The 17,319-nt window shown below is 35.3% G+C and overlaps 1 protein-coding gene across 1 annotated transcript in view; it reads right to left on the bottom strand.

Annotated features, from left to right (window-relative positions):
• Positions 1 to 215: 215 nt before the first annotated feature.
• The window catches only part of LOC145268430 (ubiquitin conjugation factor E4 B-like), a 131,578-nt gene continuing 114,474 nt past the window's right edge, over positions 216 to 17,319 (bottom strand). The window contains exons 25-26 of the mRNA XM_080123992.1: positions 9,883 to 10,029; positions 216 to 427 (exon numbers count right to left, since the gene is read on the bottom strand). Of these exons, the coding sequence (XP_079980118.1) occupies positions 357 to 427; positions 9,883 to 10,029 (218 nt within the window). The 3' untranslated portion in view covers positions 216 to 356. The remainder of the gene's footprint in view (positions 428 to 9,882; positions 10,030 to 17,319) is intronic.

Here is a 17,319-nt window from a genome sequence, read left to right as displayed (position 1 = left end):
CATCACTGACTTACTGGCTGGTTGATCAACAGATGATGGTTGATAAGAGTGGAGCTGGTTGCGCTGAAGACAAATTGTATCAATTAATGCCGCAGTCTCAACACACTTTGAAGAGGTGCAGAAGGGAATATTCATACAGTCACTTACTCTCTCTCACACACTCACAAGCACATATATATATATATATATATATATATATACACACACACACACAGCTTTCTCTCAGATTCTTTTTGCTCAACAAGAACAACAGTATGATAGTGGAAGGTAAAAGGGGAGGAGGAGGTGAGGAATCATTGCTGCTGTAGGGAGATGAATTCCTAAATGAACAAACCCAGGGAAGAAGGTAAAACGCTTCAGGAATTTTTTTGACTGTTATTCTGCTTCTCTTTAATCCAGTTTTGAATTTTCTCCTTAAGTTCTGTGGCTGAAAGAAAACATAAGATAATTTATATAATAATACACCAAGTCATTTTGTGTCTATACAGACAAACATTATAACTTTTCATACACATATTTTAAAAAAATGAGATTATCTATTAGCAAAGATAGTGACTAATCTGATGTCACTAAGGTAAACTATTTCAACTTTACCAATTTTAAAATGAATTTTTCTAAAATCAAATTCTGTTGTTCTTTTGACAAATTCAATCGTCCTGTATATATTTTGATTGGAGAAATTTCCCTCTAGAACCAACTTAGAATAGGTTTGCAAGTATAGATGCCATATACAAATTTATTGTGTCTAGACTATTAGCCACATTATGTAACTTTACAACTTCATTATAGGGAGATTTAGGCCTTATAACAAAATCCTACAATTCATCCTAGGAGAAAAGCATCACTATCGTCAATACTATTAGAGGATGTGGTTCCTATTTTTCTCTCTAATTCATAATTGCTCTCATTGCCCCCATTCTATGCCATATAAAATTACACAACGTAGACTTGTATTGCCTTGTCACTCTTAACTGAATCATAAACTCATAGAAATAACGTTCACTTCAGATTCGCAGACTCACAAAATAATGATTTCTCCCTTCGCTCATTCCACTCTTTCTCATTGGATGCCAGCTGTAATTCTCTTATTCCAGATTATAAACCTTCAACAAAAATGAACGCTTATGGATTATGCACAACATGGCTTCTGCAAGACAAATGTTAAAAATTGTCAAACCATGTACATACATGAAATCAAAATTACATTTCGATTGTTTACTTCTTGACCGCTTGCATATATTTAACAGGAGGGGAGTGTTAATGCTTGCATAGTTAATTTATGGGAACCTATTTTTTTAAGGCGGGGAGGGGGGCTCTACTTTATGGCTTCTACAAATTATTTTTTACAGGGGGGGGGGGTTATATTATATCCAATTCCAAATTTTCCTTGAGTATGACGAGTTTTATAAGTTTCCAGTATACTCATTAAGGCAAGGCTATTTATATTTGGCGGAGAGAGGTAGTTTTCAAGATATAAATGCCTGCTTTCTGCACTGTAATTCACTTGCAGAGGTTGTGGGTGTCTATTCCGACAGCCGTTCTTACCATGGGAAGGTTGGATGGGTCCATTCCGAAAACCATTCTTAACATTGGCAGGTTTTACTTTACTTTTTTACGTGGGAGGTATGCTTCCACCAGGCAATGCCAGTTAATGGGTCCTGCTAGTATTCTATAAAAGTGAGAAGACACTTCTTAACCTATATACTCTACAAATTTTTAATCTAGAGATTTAAAATTTGGTATATAGGATATTTAGGATATTCAAACATGTGGAAAACATTTTAATCTATTTTATCCATAAAAAAAAGTTTGGCTTTTTTTTGGGGGGAGGACCCCAAACAAGGCACGTTGCCACTTTGATGTAGGGGGCTACTATCAGGGACATAAGCTACAGGGGTACAATGTAGGGAGTTGGGCAGCAAGATGTCGGTTCACGTTACACTTGAACTTCTGCATGTCAGTACAGTTGGGGAAGCAGGGACCTGGAAGTGAATTCCAAAGTCTAGTGGTTCTGAGAAAGAAACTACTGGAGTAGAAAGCTCTTTTACATCTAGGGATCTCTACTGTGAAGGGGTGGGATTTAGCTGCTTGTCAGGTTTGTCGGAGGTATTTACGTTGAGGGAGTACAAGTGCTTGCAGTTCATCAGAGCAAGCACCGTTAAAGTACTCGTAGAACAAGCAGAGGGATGCAACATTTCGTCGATGGGACAGAGGCTGAAGTTTAGATAACAGTTCAGGACCTATCAGATTGGCGACTCTCTTTTGAACCTTGGCTAGAAATGAGACTAGTAGCAGATGCACCAGCCCAAATATGACAACAATACTCTATACATGGGCGAATGGTGGCGGTACAGGATACTTTTGGGCATTAGTAGCTTTCTAGTACGGTAGAAAGAACCTACTTTCTTCGCAGCGGTCCTGGCAATACTCTCAATGTAATTGTTCCAACTCATGTTTCCTGCGAACGTTAGGCCAAGGAGTTTAAAAGATGTACTTTCAGATAAAGAGTCATTGGCCATTGCTATTGGTGGTAGAGAAGGTTTCTTGTAATTATTGAAGGAATGAGTTTAGACTTGGCAGCATTGATTGTGACCATCCATTTTTGTCCCCATTGCACTACAGATCGGATGTCATCCTCTAGTGTTTCTGCCATTTCTTTAGATATGAGTTAATTTGTCATGAGTTGCTATGAGGTCAAAATTGAAAAAAATTGATACGTGGAAGGCAACCAGACTTATCAGTTATCAACTTGTTTCACAACTGCACCTGCGCTGTCGTAAAACTTCCTTACGTAAATTATGAGTTGGTTTGAAAACACTCTGAAAGTCATGTCAAGCTGGTGTAATGGTTATCGTACTTGACTCATTATTTTTTAGTGGGCTGCTAGTTTTAAATTTCAAAAATTGGCTTCCATTTTTTAATTGATTTGAATCACAGTTAGTTGGCAATTATTTTTACACTAAGAATATTTGTTTTAAAAATTAAATTGCTACAAATTTAAATAAAGAAGCGATATATTCATTTCATTTATTTAAAAATATTTCACTGCCAATGACATTTTTTGATCGATAATAGTGACCTTAAAAGGAATTACTAAATTATGCAGATTGATGTAAAAAAAAAAAAAAAAACACTGAAATTTTCACGAGGTTTTTTTTTTTTTTTTTTTTTTTACACAGTGATCACCACTTCACTTATCAAGGCCCGGAAGCCACTCAGGGATAAGGGTTATTGCAAGTACATTACGTTAGTGTGGAGATTTGATGGAGTGTTTACTTAAGGGGGCGGTTCATTAGGAATTTGTTAACATTAGACTTGAAGACATCCAAGTTGTAGTCCGGAGGGAAGCAGGCAGATGGAACAGAGTTCCACAGGCGTGCAGTTCTAAGAAAGAAGCTTTGTTCATGGAATCCGCGTTTTGATTTAGGCACAGATATAGAGTGGGGGAAATTTTTCACAGTGGATTCAGCTAGACGGGTGTTTTTCGTGAAAGATTGGCGAGGGGGGACCAGGGATTGGAGTTCAGACGAGCACCTGCCATGAAAATAACGATAAAACAAGGATAGGCTCGCAACGTCTCTTCTGTGAGAGAGGGGTTGCAGGGTAGAGAAAGGGGCATCCCCCACTAAGCCACGAAGTCTATTTTGTACTCTGTCAAGGCATGATAGGCTGTTTTTGGCAGCTCCTGCCCAGATATGGCAACAGTATTCCATCCTTGGACGTACTTGGCTTTTATATAGATAGAGAATTGCATCAGTAGTGAGATATCTTCTGGAGCGGTAGAAGGATCCCACCATCTTTCCAGCGACCTTGGCAACAGACTTGATGTACGTGTTCCATTTCAGATCAGGAGTAAAGGTCAAACCCAGAAGCTTGTCAAAACACGGGGCCTCACCCAGACGAGAGCCATCCATCACAATTGATGCCAGATGGGGATCAGAGCGTTGATGATGTAAGGATAGGAGTTTGGTTTTGGATGCATTAAAGGTAACTAGCCACATCTTCCCCCACTGAACCACACGCTCGAGATCAGAGGAGAGAGAATCAGAGAGAACTTTGTCATTTACAGCCTTTGATGTGTTGCTGTAGATGGTCGTGTCATCAGCATAGATGTCAACGAATGATTTAAGTATGTGTTTAGGGAGGTCATTGATGTAGATCAGGAAGAGAGTTGGGCCCAGGATTGACCCCTGAGGGACTCCAGCATTTATATTGCAGGCCTCCGATTTTTGTCCATCTACCACTACTCTTATAAGCCTATCGGAGAGAAATGATTTAATGATTGAGAAAAAATTTCCAGTTATACCGTAGCTGGAAATCTTGTGAAGTAGACCCTTATGCCATACCTTGTCAAAGGCCTTTGATATGTCAAGAGCAATTGCCCTAGAAAGGAAGCCTTTGTCAAGAGATTCACCAATCCTGTGGGATATAACCGTCAGCACATCTGCGGTAGATCTTGCAGAGCGGAAACCATATTGTGTGTCACTAAGAAGGTTATTCCTGCTGAGGTGGTTGACTATTTCTCTATTTAATATTGATTCCAGCAACTTACTCATAACACAGAGGAGACTTATTGGTCTGTACTGAGAGGGAGATGACTTATCACCTGAATTCTTAAAAACAGGGCAAACTGATGAGGTCTTCCAGGGGGTCGGAAAGCACTTCTCCTTAAGGCAGCGCTTAAATAGTTTCGTAAGTATGGGAGCAAGTTCTGGTTGAAGCTTTTTTAACACTATAATTGGGATGCCATCAAGGCCAGTTGCTTTACTGGAATCTAGGTGTTTTTATTAGCTTGGCGACCTCATGCACGGATATTTGTATGTTACCTAGCTTGGTCTGTGTTATAGGAGGAAATATGGGGAGTTGATGGCCTTCGTCGCATAGGGTAGAATTAGCTGCAAAGTTCTTTGCAAATAGTTTGGCCTTGTCTGACGCTGACGAGATGACCTCTGGTCCATTGATAATGGTTGGGATAGAACGCACACTTCTGTTCAGGATCCTATTTGTTATTTGCCAAAACTGGTGAGAACCAAGCCGCTGATCAGCTACCTTGGATTTAACAGACTGGGCATATAGTTCTCTTGCATTTTTTATTACTCTTTTACAGTGGTTGCTGGCAGTCCTGAAAGCAGCTTTAGTCTCAGTGCATCTATTATGTTGGTAGCTATGGAAAAAGTGATTTCTGTGCGCGATAGCAGCAGCACATTCTGGGGAGAACCATGGCTGGCTTTTAGGTTTTTGTTGGAATTTTTTAGATGGTATGAATTGGTCAATGCCTACAATTAACCATTCGGTCAGATCTGATACTATAGAGGACACTTCCTTTTTAAACATGGAGTGCAGAGGTAAATCAGATATGAATGTACGGAAGCTATCCCAGTCAGCCATAGAGTATCGGTATACAGTACGGTGAAGGGGTACGTCTGGGGGCTTCTTACATTTCGTTTTTATCTTAACTGATACGACGGAGTGGTCGGAGGATCCTAGAGGAGAATGAACAGTACATGAACATAGCTCAGGGGAAGTTGAGAGAAAAAGGTCTAAGAGGCTTGCATATTGATTGGGTGTATCGGGCACACGGGTGGGTTCGCGAACTATCTGAGTGAGGTCATAAGCAATGGCAAAATCATGACAAAACCTCCCCTTATCTTATTTATTTGAATGGGTCAGCCATTCCACGTTATGGACGTTGAAGTCACCACAGATGTGGATGTTAGCCGAGGGATGTGAAGACAGTATGTGGTCTATTTTCTCAGATATGCTCTTAAAGATAGTAACTCCGCTGTTGTGGGGCCTATAGAGGGCAAATATAAATGCAGTGGTGTTAGCAAGTGCAACCCTGAAACACATATAGGGTAAATTAGGATCTTCTCTAGAGATATCCCTGCCACATTGGAAGCCATCCTTAATGTAGGCACATATTCCATGCCCATGGCGATCTTGGGAGTCAGATTTAGCTGTTAAATTGGAGTATCCATTAATTATGAACTCATCTAGGGAAGTGGTCGGCCCTATTCCAGTTTCACATAGAAATAATATGTCCGGTTTCGTCTCCTGTAATTGGGTTTCAACCTCTGGAAGGTTGGAACGTAGACCTCTGATATTGGAGAAGGAGACCTGGTAGTAGGGGTCTACGCTGGAAGATGGGGTTCTAGGTTTAATCGAGTTTTTATTCTGGAGATATTTCATGTTGAGGTTTTGGGATTTGTGGAATAGGTCGGCATACTTGGTTAGAGCAGTACAGAGAGGGAAAGTAAGAGAGAAAAAGACAGGAAAAATTTTTTATTTGTAGCACACGAAAAGGTAAAGCCGTAACAATTACCCACTAGTATGGCATCGAGAGGCCCCACCAGAGACTACTGCATGGTCCAGATCCACTCACCAAATGGCAATACAGCAGTCCCAGTACTTTGCGCCTGCTGATAGGACAGCCTCCTTAGTGGTTAATCCAAGGTTCGGGTCCCTGACTATCAGGCGGATAACGTCAGCCCAGACAAAACGTTTACCTCCAGCACCCTTACTAGTGACATGGCCACAAAGACAGACAGAGACAGAAGAATTTCCGATATCTCAGACTACTGGTCACCAAGTAGTACCGACCTTTAAGCAGCTTTTTCTTCACCCTTTGTCAGAAAAATCACTCATTGAATGAGGACTGAATGACAAAATAGGAGAAGCGAGAGTTACTGGAGCTGCCGATAACACATCCACTGTATTATCTACTCTCCATTAAAAAAAAAAAAAAAAAAAAAAAAAAAAAAAAAAAGGGGGGGGGGGGGAAGAAGGGAAATGGGTACAAGTGACTTATTTATATCTAAGTAGTAAGTCCGGTGCGAAGTTAATAATTCAGGACACTTTTGGTGATAATCTCCCCTCCCATATTAATGGGTGGAACTTTGTCGTTATCTATCTAGTTTGAATCATTAAAGTTTCGTCTTATAATTAATAAAAATCCAATAATTAACTATTATCAATTTGCAAAGTCTGCTAAATATTAATTTACATTAGAGTTTAAATAATTATTCAAGGTTTTAATTTAGGAGGTTCGTTTTCATGAGTGACTGTTTCTTTGCACTGTATTATATATTTCGAATGTACTTGAACATAAGATTAACTATATAAGATAGTATGATTCGCCAGCATGAAGAAAGTATTTCCAATACAAGCAAGCTTGCAGTAATAGTATATATTAAGTATACTACTTATAAAGTCCTAAGTTTATCTACTCTAGAGAATAATTTCCGGCATTTTTTTTTTTCGTTAGTTGTCGGCATTTTGATTGTTTGTTTTCATCGTTCAGCTTTGAAGCAGGAGAGGGGACGGATAAGACGGAATACAGACAAAAAGACAGGAGAAATATAGACAATACATAAAACACGAAAAGTAAATTTAAAACAATGTAACAGAACATTTAGGATTAGTTTAGAAAAATAAATAAATAAATAAAAATAAAAAATAAAAATACTTAACGTTTTTGCACTAGAGATTCCGCCAGCGGTTTTTTTTATCAACTGTTAGCTAGCATATGGCTTACTAAAGTGACAGGAGATTTCTATTTCCGGATGACTTGGTCGAGTGCCTATCTATAGAATAAAAGTCGTAACGTTTCTATGTGTAAACAATATCTAATTTACATTTTTTTTTTTTTTGTTAAAAAAAAAAAAGAAAATATTCTAGCTTTTTTTTTTATAAAGTCCTAAGTTTATCTACTCTAGAGAATTTCCGGCATTTTTTTTTTTTTTTTTTTTTTCGTTAGTTGCCGGCATTTTGATTGTTTTCATCAGGTCCTGCTAATCTTTTAAAAAAATCTTCAATTCATAAAAAAAAAAAACATGACAAGTCAAAGAGAAAATCAAAAAGATTAAAACCACAAGTAGTTGACATCCATGTAAGCAAAGACAAAAAATGGGTAAGATAAAAGGCAATACCTATAACGGGTCAAATGATCTGGTAGGAAGTTCTACTGGAGACAAGATTTCCAGTCGGCCAGTTACTCTCATTGTTCAGACAATTTGAAAAGAGAATTTTAATCCATCAAATTTGTTTCAACTGAGGTTCTGTATTATATCAAACTACATTTGGCTTGTAAGTTTTTGAGCATAGTGTAAAAGATCATATCTGAAATTTGTTGAGAACTATTTTTTGCCCTTAAGCTTTTAAAAATGAAAAAATAGTTTATACTGTTTTAATTTCTTCAACTAAATTTATTATCCAGTTTTTACATTTTATTAAAGTATCATGTCAATCTTTTTAAGATTTTCTTTTCATATTAATATCCATGTTTATTCAAGAAATTAAATTTATAACTTTTAAGTGAATTTTTTTTGTTTTTTTTTAATGAATATGAAAAGTAAATCTTAGCAGGGGGGGGGGTCATAGTGGATTAATAGCCATCCAACCCCTCCCTCCCTTTTGGTTTGCGCTACCAGATGGTAGAAAAACCTCCCCCTCCCTTTTCGTTCACGAAAATTTACACTTCCATTACGCATTACCCTTCCATGTAAGCATAAGTCCTCCAGACAAAGAAACCCTCTACACATCTCTCTCATCTGTGTGACTATGAGGTGCCAAAAATTTTCTCAAAAATCGTTCTACACATGGGCAGCACTTAGAACAGACACATGAAAGCCTACATCCTGTTTAGCTAATCTGCAGCATATAAACATGCATGCCGTGCACCCAAATCAATTCACGCAAAGATGACCAAAAAGAGACAACTATGACTCCAGAGTTTCCTGTGCTGCAAGGGAACCAAAATGGACTTGTGAGACATGCTTTGTGTCAGTCCAAGATATAGTGAAGGATTACGAAATCGTCATACTACAACTTGATGTATTTGTTTGTACTTTAGGAACCATATTCGAAGCTTAAGGCAGGGGAATAAAGTATTCACAAAAGAACTTTAATGAATTATTAATGTGGTGCATAAAAATTGAGGGTATTTCGCACGAGGACCACAATTAATAGTTATGAGAGAGGAAATACTAATATAAAACAAAAAGAAAAGGAGAGGAGAAAGGAAAATAAAAGGAGAAGGGGTCAACAATACATGGGCCATAACATTCAGAGATCTTCAGAAATCGATGTAATTTTTTGGTGATTTTAGTTCATTATCGTTGGTTACTTGAAAAAAAATAAAATAAAATATAAGGTACTTAGCTCAATAAAAAAATTAAAAAAATAAAGGCTTGGAAGGATAGTCTTATGACAACAGAATACTATACACTAACCACAGCACACGCAACCTGAATTATATATTGAAAGATAGTAATAATGAAGTTTTAGCTTCAGATCAACAAGTACACATGACAATCATATATTATACTTTCCTTTCCCTTAATGGAAATTGGAAGTATGAGGTAATGCCTGGGAGGGTGGTCTCATGAAGACAAAACATTTCACATTTCTTTTCTTACAATAAAATACTACCTCTTTGCTCATGTATGGAGTATTGTAGCCACATTTGAGTTGGTGTATCTGCTAATAGTCTTAGACAAGATCCAAAAGAGTAGCCAACCTAACAGGTTCTGCATTATCAGCTAGGCTTCAACCGCTGTCCAATCGACAAAATGTTGCATCCCTCTGTCTGTTTTATAAGTATTCTAATGGCGAGTGCTCTGATGAACTACAAGTCCTTCTCCTTCCCTGACATAAATACTCCTGACAAACCCGACAAGCTGCAAAATCCCACCCCTAAACAGTAGAAATCTCTAGACGTAAGAAAGCCTACTACTTTAATAGTTTCTTCCCTAGACTTTGGAATTCCTTTTCGGGTTCCTGCTTTCTGGACTGTACCGACATTAAGTTCAAGTGTAATGTTAAAAAAAAAAAGAAAAAAAAAGAAAGCTATATTAAAGAAATAAATGACACCTCTTCATTTACCTGGTACAAGTTGTTCATCAGTAAGTGTTTGCCTATTAAATGGATCCGTTTGGGAATTCAGTAAATGTCTCATAATGATTGGTCGATCCATGATAGCGCCACTTGGTAAAAGAACAGGATCGTTCATTAAAGTATCCATCAACGGATCTGAAAATAGAAATCATCAAAGTTACAAATGAGAAAAACTTTTACATATGAAAATAAATTTTAGACATGAAATAAGTAAATAGACATCCTTATCCTATATATAATAATTACAGAAATTCCCCTCTGGACCAAAGTACACTAGGTTTGCTCTAACAGATGCGACATACAAATTTATTATGTCAAGACTATTAGTCAGTATATTATGTAACTTTTGAAGGCCATCTTACACATTTATCTGCTATATTAAAATATTACATTCCATTCAAGGAGAAACATCATCACTATAGCAAAGATCTACAATGGAAGTAGCTATTATTTTTCTCTCTCTCAATAAAAAGTACTACTCCTACTCCCAGTGAAGACCAGGTAAAAATAAACACAATATATATATATATATATATATATATATATATATATATATATATATACTGTCCTGACCCTTTCTTTTTTTTATTTTTATTTTCAGCATTTAAAATTATGAGATTACAAAATGCACAAATCTTAGTAAACTAGACTAACTTTCTTTTTGGAATGCTTGGTTTGGGCGTCCTACATTATGACATGATAAATTGAATAAAACTCTTCCCACTCATAGGATGGGGTGCCTATTCCAAGGGCTGTTCTTAATATGGGGATGTTGCAGGTTAGCAGAAGAGGTTGGAAGTGACCGTTCCGAAAGCTGTTCTAACCATGAGGAGCTTAGTACTTCACTGTTTTTATGAGGGGGAGGGGTCGATTGATTATACAGCATTTGGGGGGGGGGAATAAATAATTACCTTAGATCCACCTCTACACTTTCCTTTAAAATGACGACTTTAGAGGTTTTCCACTATGCTGATTAAGAAAATCAGAGTTATATTTGGTATACGCAAGTAGTTTTCGCCATATGAAGCCTGTATTATGCAGTATATATGTATATATATTATTATTTACTTACACAGGAAAAAAACTTCATCACCAGATTCACTCCTGAACTGAACAGAGCCTAATATCATCACACAAAAACATGAAATGCAAGGTACACTCGCATGCACATACACATATACACACCCACACATAAATCAGAACCGACACATTAAAACACACACACACGTGCGCGCATGCAACCACACAGACATAACACCCCTATCTTTAATACAACACACTGAACAATACCAACCCTACTTAACCTCGAAACCAACAACACTAGGAAACACCTAGAACCATGGTATATCTGTTCCAACACCTCGCTCCCTCCTCAGTCAGTGGAGGAGAACCCCCTCATGACTGAAACAACTATCATCCCTTCTATCATCCCCCTCCCATACCTATACTCCCTCCAATGCCCCCCCCCCCTCTGGGGAACAAAATCTTCCCCACACTAGGAACCGATCCTGGGTTTGGCCATACCCACATGGGGAGACAAATAAATAGAAACATTAAAAAATCCCCAATACATATTTTAAATACACCCCTCTTTCTAAAACATAATATAAGGAATACCCGAAAAGACTAAAACGCAAAAATCACAATACTAAAATCCAAGAATCCAAAAAATAAATATCAAAATAGAATGAAAGCACCCCTACCCTTATTTCAGAAGAGCTAGTCCCCCCTCCCCACACATACACATTAGTAACGACCTCACCTCGGACCACAGTCGCCTTCCTAAGGAAGCAAATAACCCCAAAATACTATAAAACAATATACACATTCCCAAACCAACAAAAGCAAACGCGCGCACACACACACACACCCTACTCCACCCTAAAGGAAAAGAAAAAACATTAGCAGAAAGAGATAGCCAGGTCAGTGGTCTCCCTCGACAAGCCCAATAAAAGAGCAATAAAAGAGCAATAAAAATTGAGCATGCCAATGAATAATAAACACTTACAAGCCTCCACCCCTTGGAAAAACTTCAAATTAACTACGAAAATCGCCATTTTTACATCTCCAACACATTTGAAAATAATTTCTGACGAGGACGCCTCACAGAACGTCTGAAACGCGCGTAAAAACGATTTCAATGACTTAAAAACATTATTACAATGATCCAAACATAATTCCCAATGAAAAACCAAGACACGGAATAATAAAACATTGTTAAAAAATATACATTGTTGGTGAATACTCCCTTATTTAAATATATATATATATATATATATATATATATATATATATATATATATATATATATCACTGGCACCAGATTAGTATGCACGGACAAAAATCAAATCTAATTATATCCAACCGACACTGTCACCACCACCTAACTTTTTTCTTGGTTCATAGTATTTGCGCGGGAGGATCTTTAAACCAATTATCAAAGTTAAATTTGTGGCAAATATTTTGACAGTCACTCCCAATACTAAAATGGGGTGTGTATTCCAAAAGCCGTTTTTAACCTGGGAATGTTGCTGATGACCATTCTGAAAGCCATTCTTAAAATAAGGCCGTGGGTGTCTATTCCAAAACCCTTTTTTAGCATGAGGAGGTTAAGTGTTGAGCAACAACAACAACCATACTTAAAATTTTTCTAGGAGACGAGAAAGGCATGCTTCCAACGGGCAACGCCGGTTATGGGGTCCTGCTAGTTATTAATAATGATAACTGCTGTCAGAGTGTCTTAATGAACCCAAGTGAGATAATACTATTTTCCCTTACTGATGAATTGGACAATCACTAAGTTAACAGTAGAAAGAGTAATCCCAAGGTTTGTTGCAATTTGACACTAATTAAGTCTATCAGATTAATCTACAATATGGCTCATCTGAGAATTCTAATGCTTCTCAGACTAGTGTTATACTTAAATGGTGATATATTTATATCTGAAATACAACAAATGCTAATTAGCATAAAATATGCATGTTTCAAACATTTACTTTTGGTTTATACAACTCAAGAGTGCTGGGTGTCGGTGAAGGAAACTAGAAACTTTCAACATGTATCAATCATTTTTGTTGAGTATACTTCTTTCATGTGTGTATACATTTACACAGTTACTGAATAAAGGTAAAAATTTAAAGTTTCTGCATGAAAACTAATATCTACCTTTCCATAAAAAGGTTCTAACTTCCATATGAAACAAAGATTTTGGGATTTTTGTATTTTTATATACGTGTACTGAAAAGTTTTGTAAAGAAAGTAAAAAACCCAAGTCAACCAGAAGATTAAAAAGGAATGGGTGTATAATATAAGGTACCAATTTTTTGGGGTTGGGATTTTATGTTTTATGAACCATTAACCATATAAATTCCATGACGTTTTATCTTAGAGCAAAGTATAATATCTGTTCTGATACATTTGATCTTTTCTGTCCTCCTAAACTGAGACAGTTTTTATTTTTATCCTAATACAGAATACACTTTTTGTGTGTGTGTGGGGGGGGGGGTAGTTTGATATTCCCATATTAAAAACCGACTTTGTGTCTAACACTGCCATAGTGGAAGGCAAGTAAATACGAACACTAGACGTTATTTTGTGATATACAATGCATTTGAAGCATAGTATTTGATAAGTTCTAGAAATTTATTTAATTTTATCTTTAGTTTCTGTTATGGTGAGAAGTGATATTTTTTTTAAGAGATAGGCATATTTTCAACAGCATGGTGAGAAGTGATATTTTTTTTAAGAGGTAGGCACATTTTCAATACCATGGTGAGAAGGGATATTTTTTTTAAGAGATAGGCATATTTTCAACAGCATGGTGAGATATGCTACATGATAGTATTTCTATATTTTTTATAGTTGATTAGAAAGTTTAATAGTGAAGGAAAGACAAGCTAGACAACTCATATGTTCTATGAACCCATATTAATTCTTATGTTTGACTATAGTCAATGGTGTTAGCTGATTAATGATTTAGCAGTTCGTTCCACTCATGATCCTAATCAAGCTTTCATTTGCTTTCCTCAATCCTATAATAGGCTAACTTTTAATTGTGTCAAACAGTTTGTATTTGAACAAAAGTCTAACTAAATGGAAAATAGTTATTCAAAACTAGTTACCTTACCTGCCCTCTAATATATTACAGAAGTATTTAGTGCTGTTGCGTAATGTTGTGATCTTTTGGCTGTAATCATAGCATAGTATCTGTTAACTGCGGTAGATGGGGCCAAGGGTCAAAACATTATTATTAATTGATTCAAGCAACAGCGGGTCACTGGATTGATTATTATGATTAGAAAAATAAACAATCAGATTAGGAAAAAGTGATTGACATCTAAAAAAAAAAACAGCTAGAAATGTGAAAATAGAAAAGAATGTGAAAATAGAAAAGAATGTGAAAACAGAAAAGAATGTGAAAACAGAAAAGAATGTGAAAACAGAAAAGAATGTGAAAACAGAAAAGAATGTGAAAACAGAAAAGAATGTGAAAACAGAAAAGAATGTGAAAACAGAAAAGAATGTGAAAACAGAAAAGAATGTGAAAATAGAAAAGACAAACAATTTTGGTTTGCATAAACAAATAACTAGATTGAGGTTATGTTAGCTGTTGGTCTTAATGAGATGTAGATTTGGGATGATTCTAGTCGGTCGTTAGCTGAACAGCAGAGAGAACAGATGACTCGAGGGGAAGTTAGTCTCTCCATGATGCAAGGAGCAGCGTTTCCTCAGACAGCCAAGATGTGAAAACAATCTCTGAACATGGCATCCGGAATCATGAAAATAAATGTTTGTATATAATCCAGGTATGTGCTGTGTTTATTTAAAAAGAACTGTTTGTCTACAACTGTTTTGATACGTCCACATCAATTGTTTCCTGTAAGAACTGTTACATAAATGTTAAAATATACACACTAGACGATCAACTAAATGATACAACATATATACATACACGCATTTACAGAAGATAAAATATAAACCCCCACAATTCAACATGTATGTTGTTTTGGAACATATATACACACACAACGTAATAGTTGTCTGATTATACTCTTGGTTGTATATGATACAGTTTATAAAGCGTGCAGGATTTTACTGATTTCTGAAGGTGGAGAAGAAAAGGTGTAATCCGTTTTATTATTTTAGTACGAAGTAATAGCTGGAAGGATGATCTGACAAATCATATGCTACTTATGGTCAAAAACTAAATAACTGTGTTGAGGATGCTATTTGAATATCTTTTTTTTTTGCACAAAACATCAGCCTCTGTTTACATTTCAATATGCAATCAGAAAAAATACATTTCAATATGCAATCAGAAAAAATACATTTCAATATGCAATCAGAAAAAAATACATTTCAATATACAATCAGAAAAAAATACATTTCAATATACAATCAGAAAAAATACATTATCTCTTATTTTAAATTGGCCTTTTGCAAAGTTGGAATTTTTTTTTGTTAAATTTTTTTCCATCACAAAAATTATACATTCAACAAATTTTTAGTGTTTTTTTTACTTATTATTTCCTGTTGCAGTCAAGGTTGTATAGTGACAAGGATATATAAACACTCACTAGAAGAATATCAGTTGCAAAGTAAAATAAATTCCTCAAACAGAACAGTTTTGCACAACTTATATATCCTCTTATAAAGATTCAAATGAAGATATATAAAGCCTTGTTTAGAATCCTTATAATTTGGACGATTTTTACATGATTTTTGTTTGATTTACATGAAATTATGCCCATATTATATCCATCTAAGATATTCAAAAGAACCTGAAATTTAAAGAACATTGATTGATATTTAAAACAAATTTTTCAAATTTCCAAAAAGTCAGAAATATCTGAATTTTCACAAAGAGCTTCCATCTTCACATAAAACTAAATTAAACTAAATATAGCTCACATTACCCAACCTTACACCTAACAGCTGTGTTCCAAAATTCATAATTATTGGTGAATCAAAATAGAAATACATAACATACACATATCTAACTTTACATGAAGAGATATACAAATATATAGGCGTAATTAAAAAATTGTTTTATTATTATGTATGTTAAGGTTTAAATGCTAGTAAATAATCCAATGGTAACTTTCCAAAATATTTCAGTGGAGTTACTTCCCTTTTCGGATTACCACCTTTGGTCATCAGAGTAATTCATTATTAAATATTGTAATATGACTACAGAGAATCTAAACGTTATATTTACGTGAACTATTTCAATCAATCATTGTAAACACAAGTAAATATTTATCTGTTACAGGTTCAGCATCAATGTTTATGAATTATTTCCTCTTCAATTCTGTTCAAACTTTATACGTTATAAACATACTCAACCACAATTAATCTGATGTCTACAGGTGACATTTGATAATTGTTACACCTATGGTTGAATATATTTCAAATCCCATCAGCTACAATAATTTTTTTTTTTTTAATATATTAAAGGTTAAATTTTCAAAAATCCTTTTAGATCAAGAAAATTTTATCATAAATGCTAACAAATTTTCTTTAACTCTTATCCTCGAGTGGCCTCTTGGCCTTGATAAGTGGTGATTCCTATGTAAAAAAAAATAAAAATAAAAAGATGATTCCTTCAATCACATTTTTTTTACTAGTCTAGGAAGATGGTATAATGACAATTGAACATATACATTTCCCTTTTTTCCAAAGAGGAAGTATGTGCAAATAGTCTCATGATCATGAAACAGATACTACACTACCACCTTCTTCGTGAATTCAACATTGATAGTAATGTAATTAATAAAAGTAATAGTAGTTTTGGTTTCAAAGAGATACCAAATCTCCATTAGTAATAGATTTTATGGTAAATGCTTCAAGCAAACTATCTTTGCCTTTTAATAGATTTTAAATAATTTAATTTTTGACTATATGCCTACTTTTAGTTTTTAAGAGATATCAAACTAAAGAATCATTCAGTTGTGTTTTAACCATATATAAGTGGGTTTTATTTTGTTTTTCATTTTTTTTTAACCAAGAACAAAAGTATAAAGTTTGTTAGCTGTAAAATGTTACTTTTTCCAAGTTTAAAATCGGTTCAGATTAAAATGTAAAATTTACTAAGCATTTTTGATAACTAAGTTTGACCATGAACAAAAAAATATTTTAAAGTGCTTAATTTTTTTCCTTATCACACGTTTCTGTTTATTATTGGCTACTTTTAGGTGTTAAATATTTTATGCGTTAATATTTTACGCGTTAAATATTTTATGTATACAAAAAAAGAAGGAAAGCAAATTAGTTAAACCACTAAAAAGCGCATCGAAGCACAAAAACTAGGAACTCGAGACTTCTGGAAAATCTACAACAGTGTAGTAAATAATGGGCAATCAACAATTCCCCCACTAACCAACAATCACGAGGTTGTCTCCTCAGCAACCGACAAGGCTAACATGC

The sequence above is a fragment of the Euprymna scolopes genome, chromosome 4, assembly GCF_053919585.1.
Source record: "Euprymna scolopes isolate OS-2025 chromosome 4, ASM5391958v1, whole genome shotgun sequence".
NCBI lineage: Eukaryota > Metazoa > Mollusca > Cephalopoda > Sepiida > Sepiolidae > Euprymna > Euprymna scolopes.
This window is presented reverse-complemented; position numbering and strand designations above follow the sequence as displayed.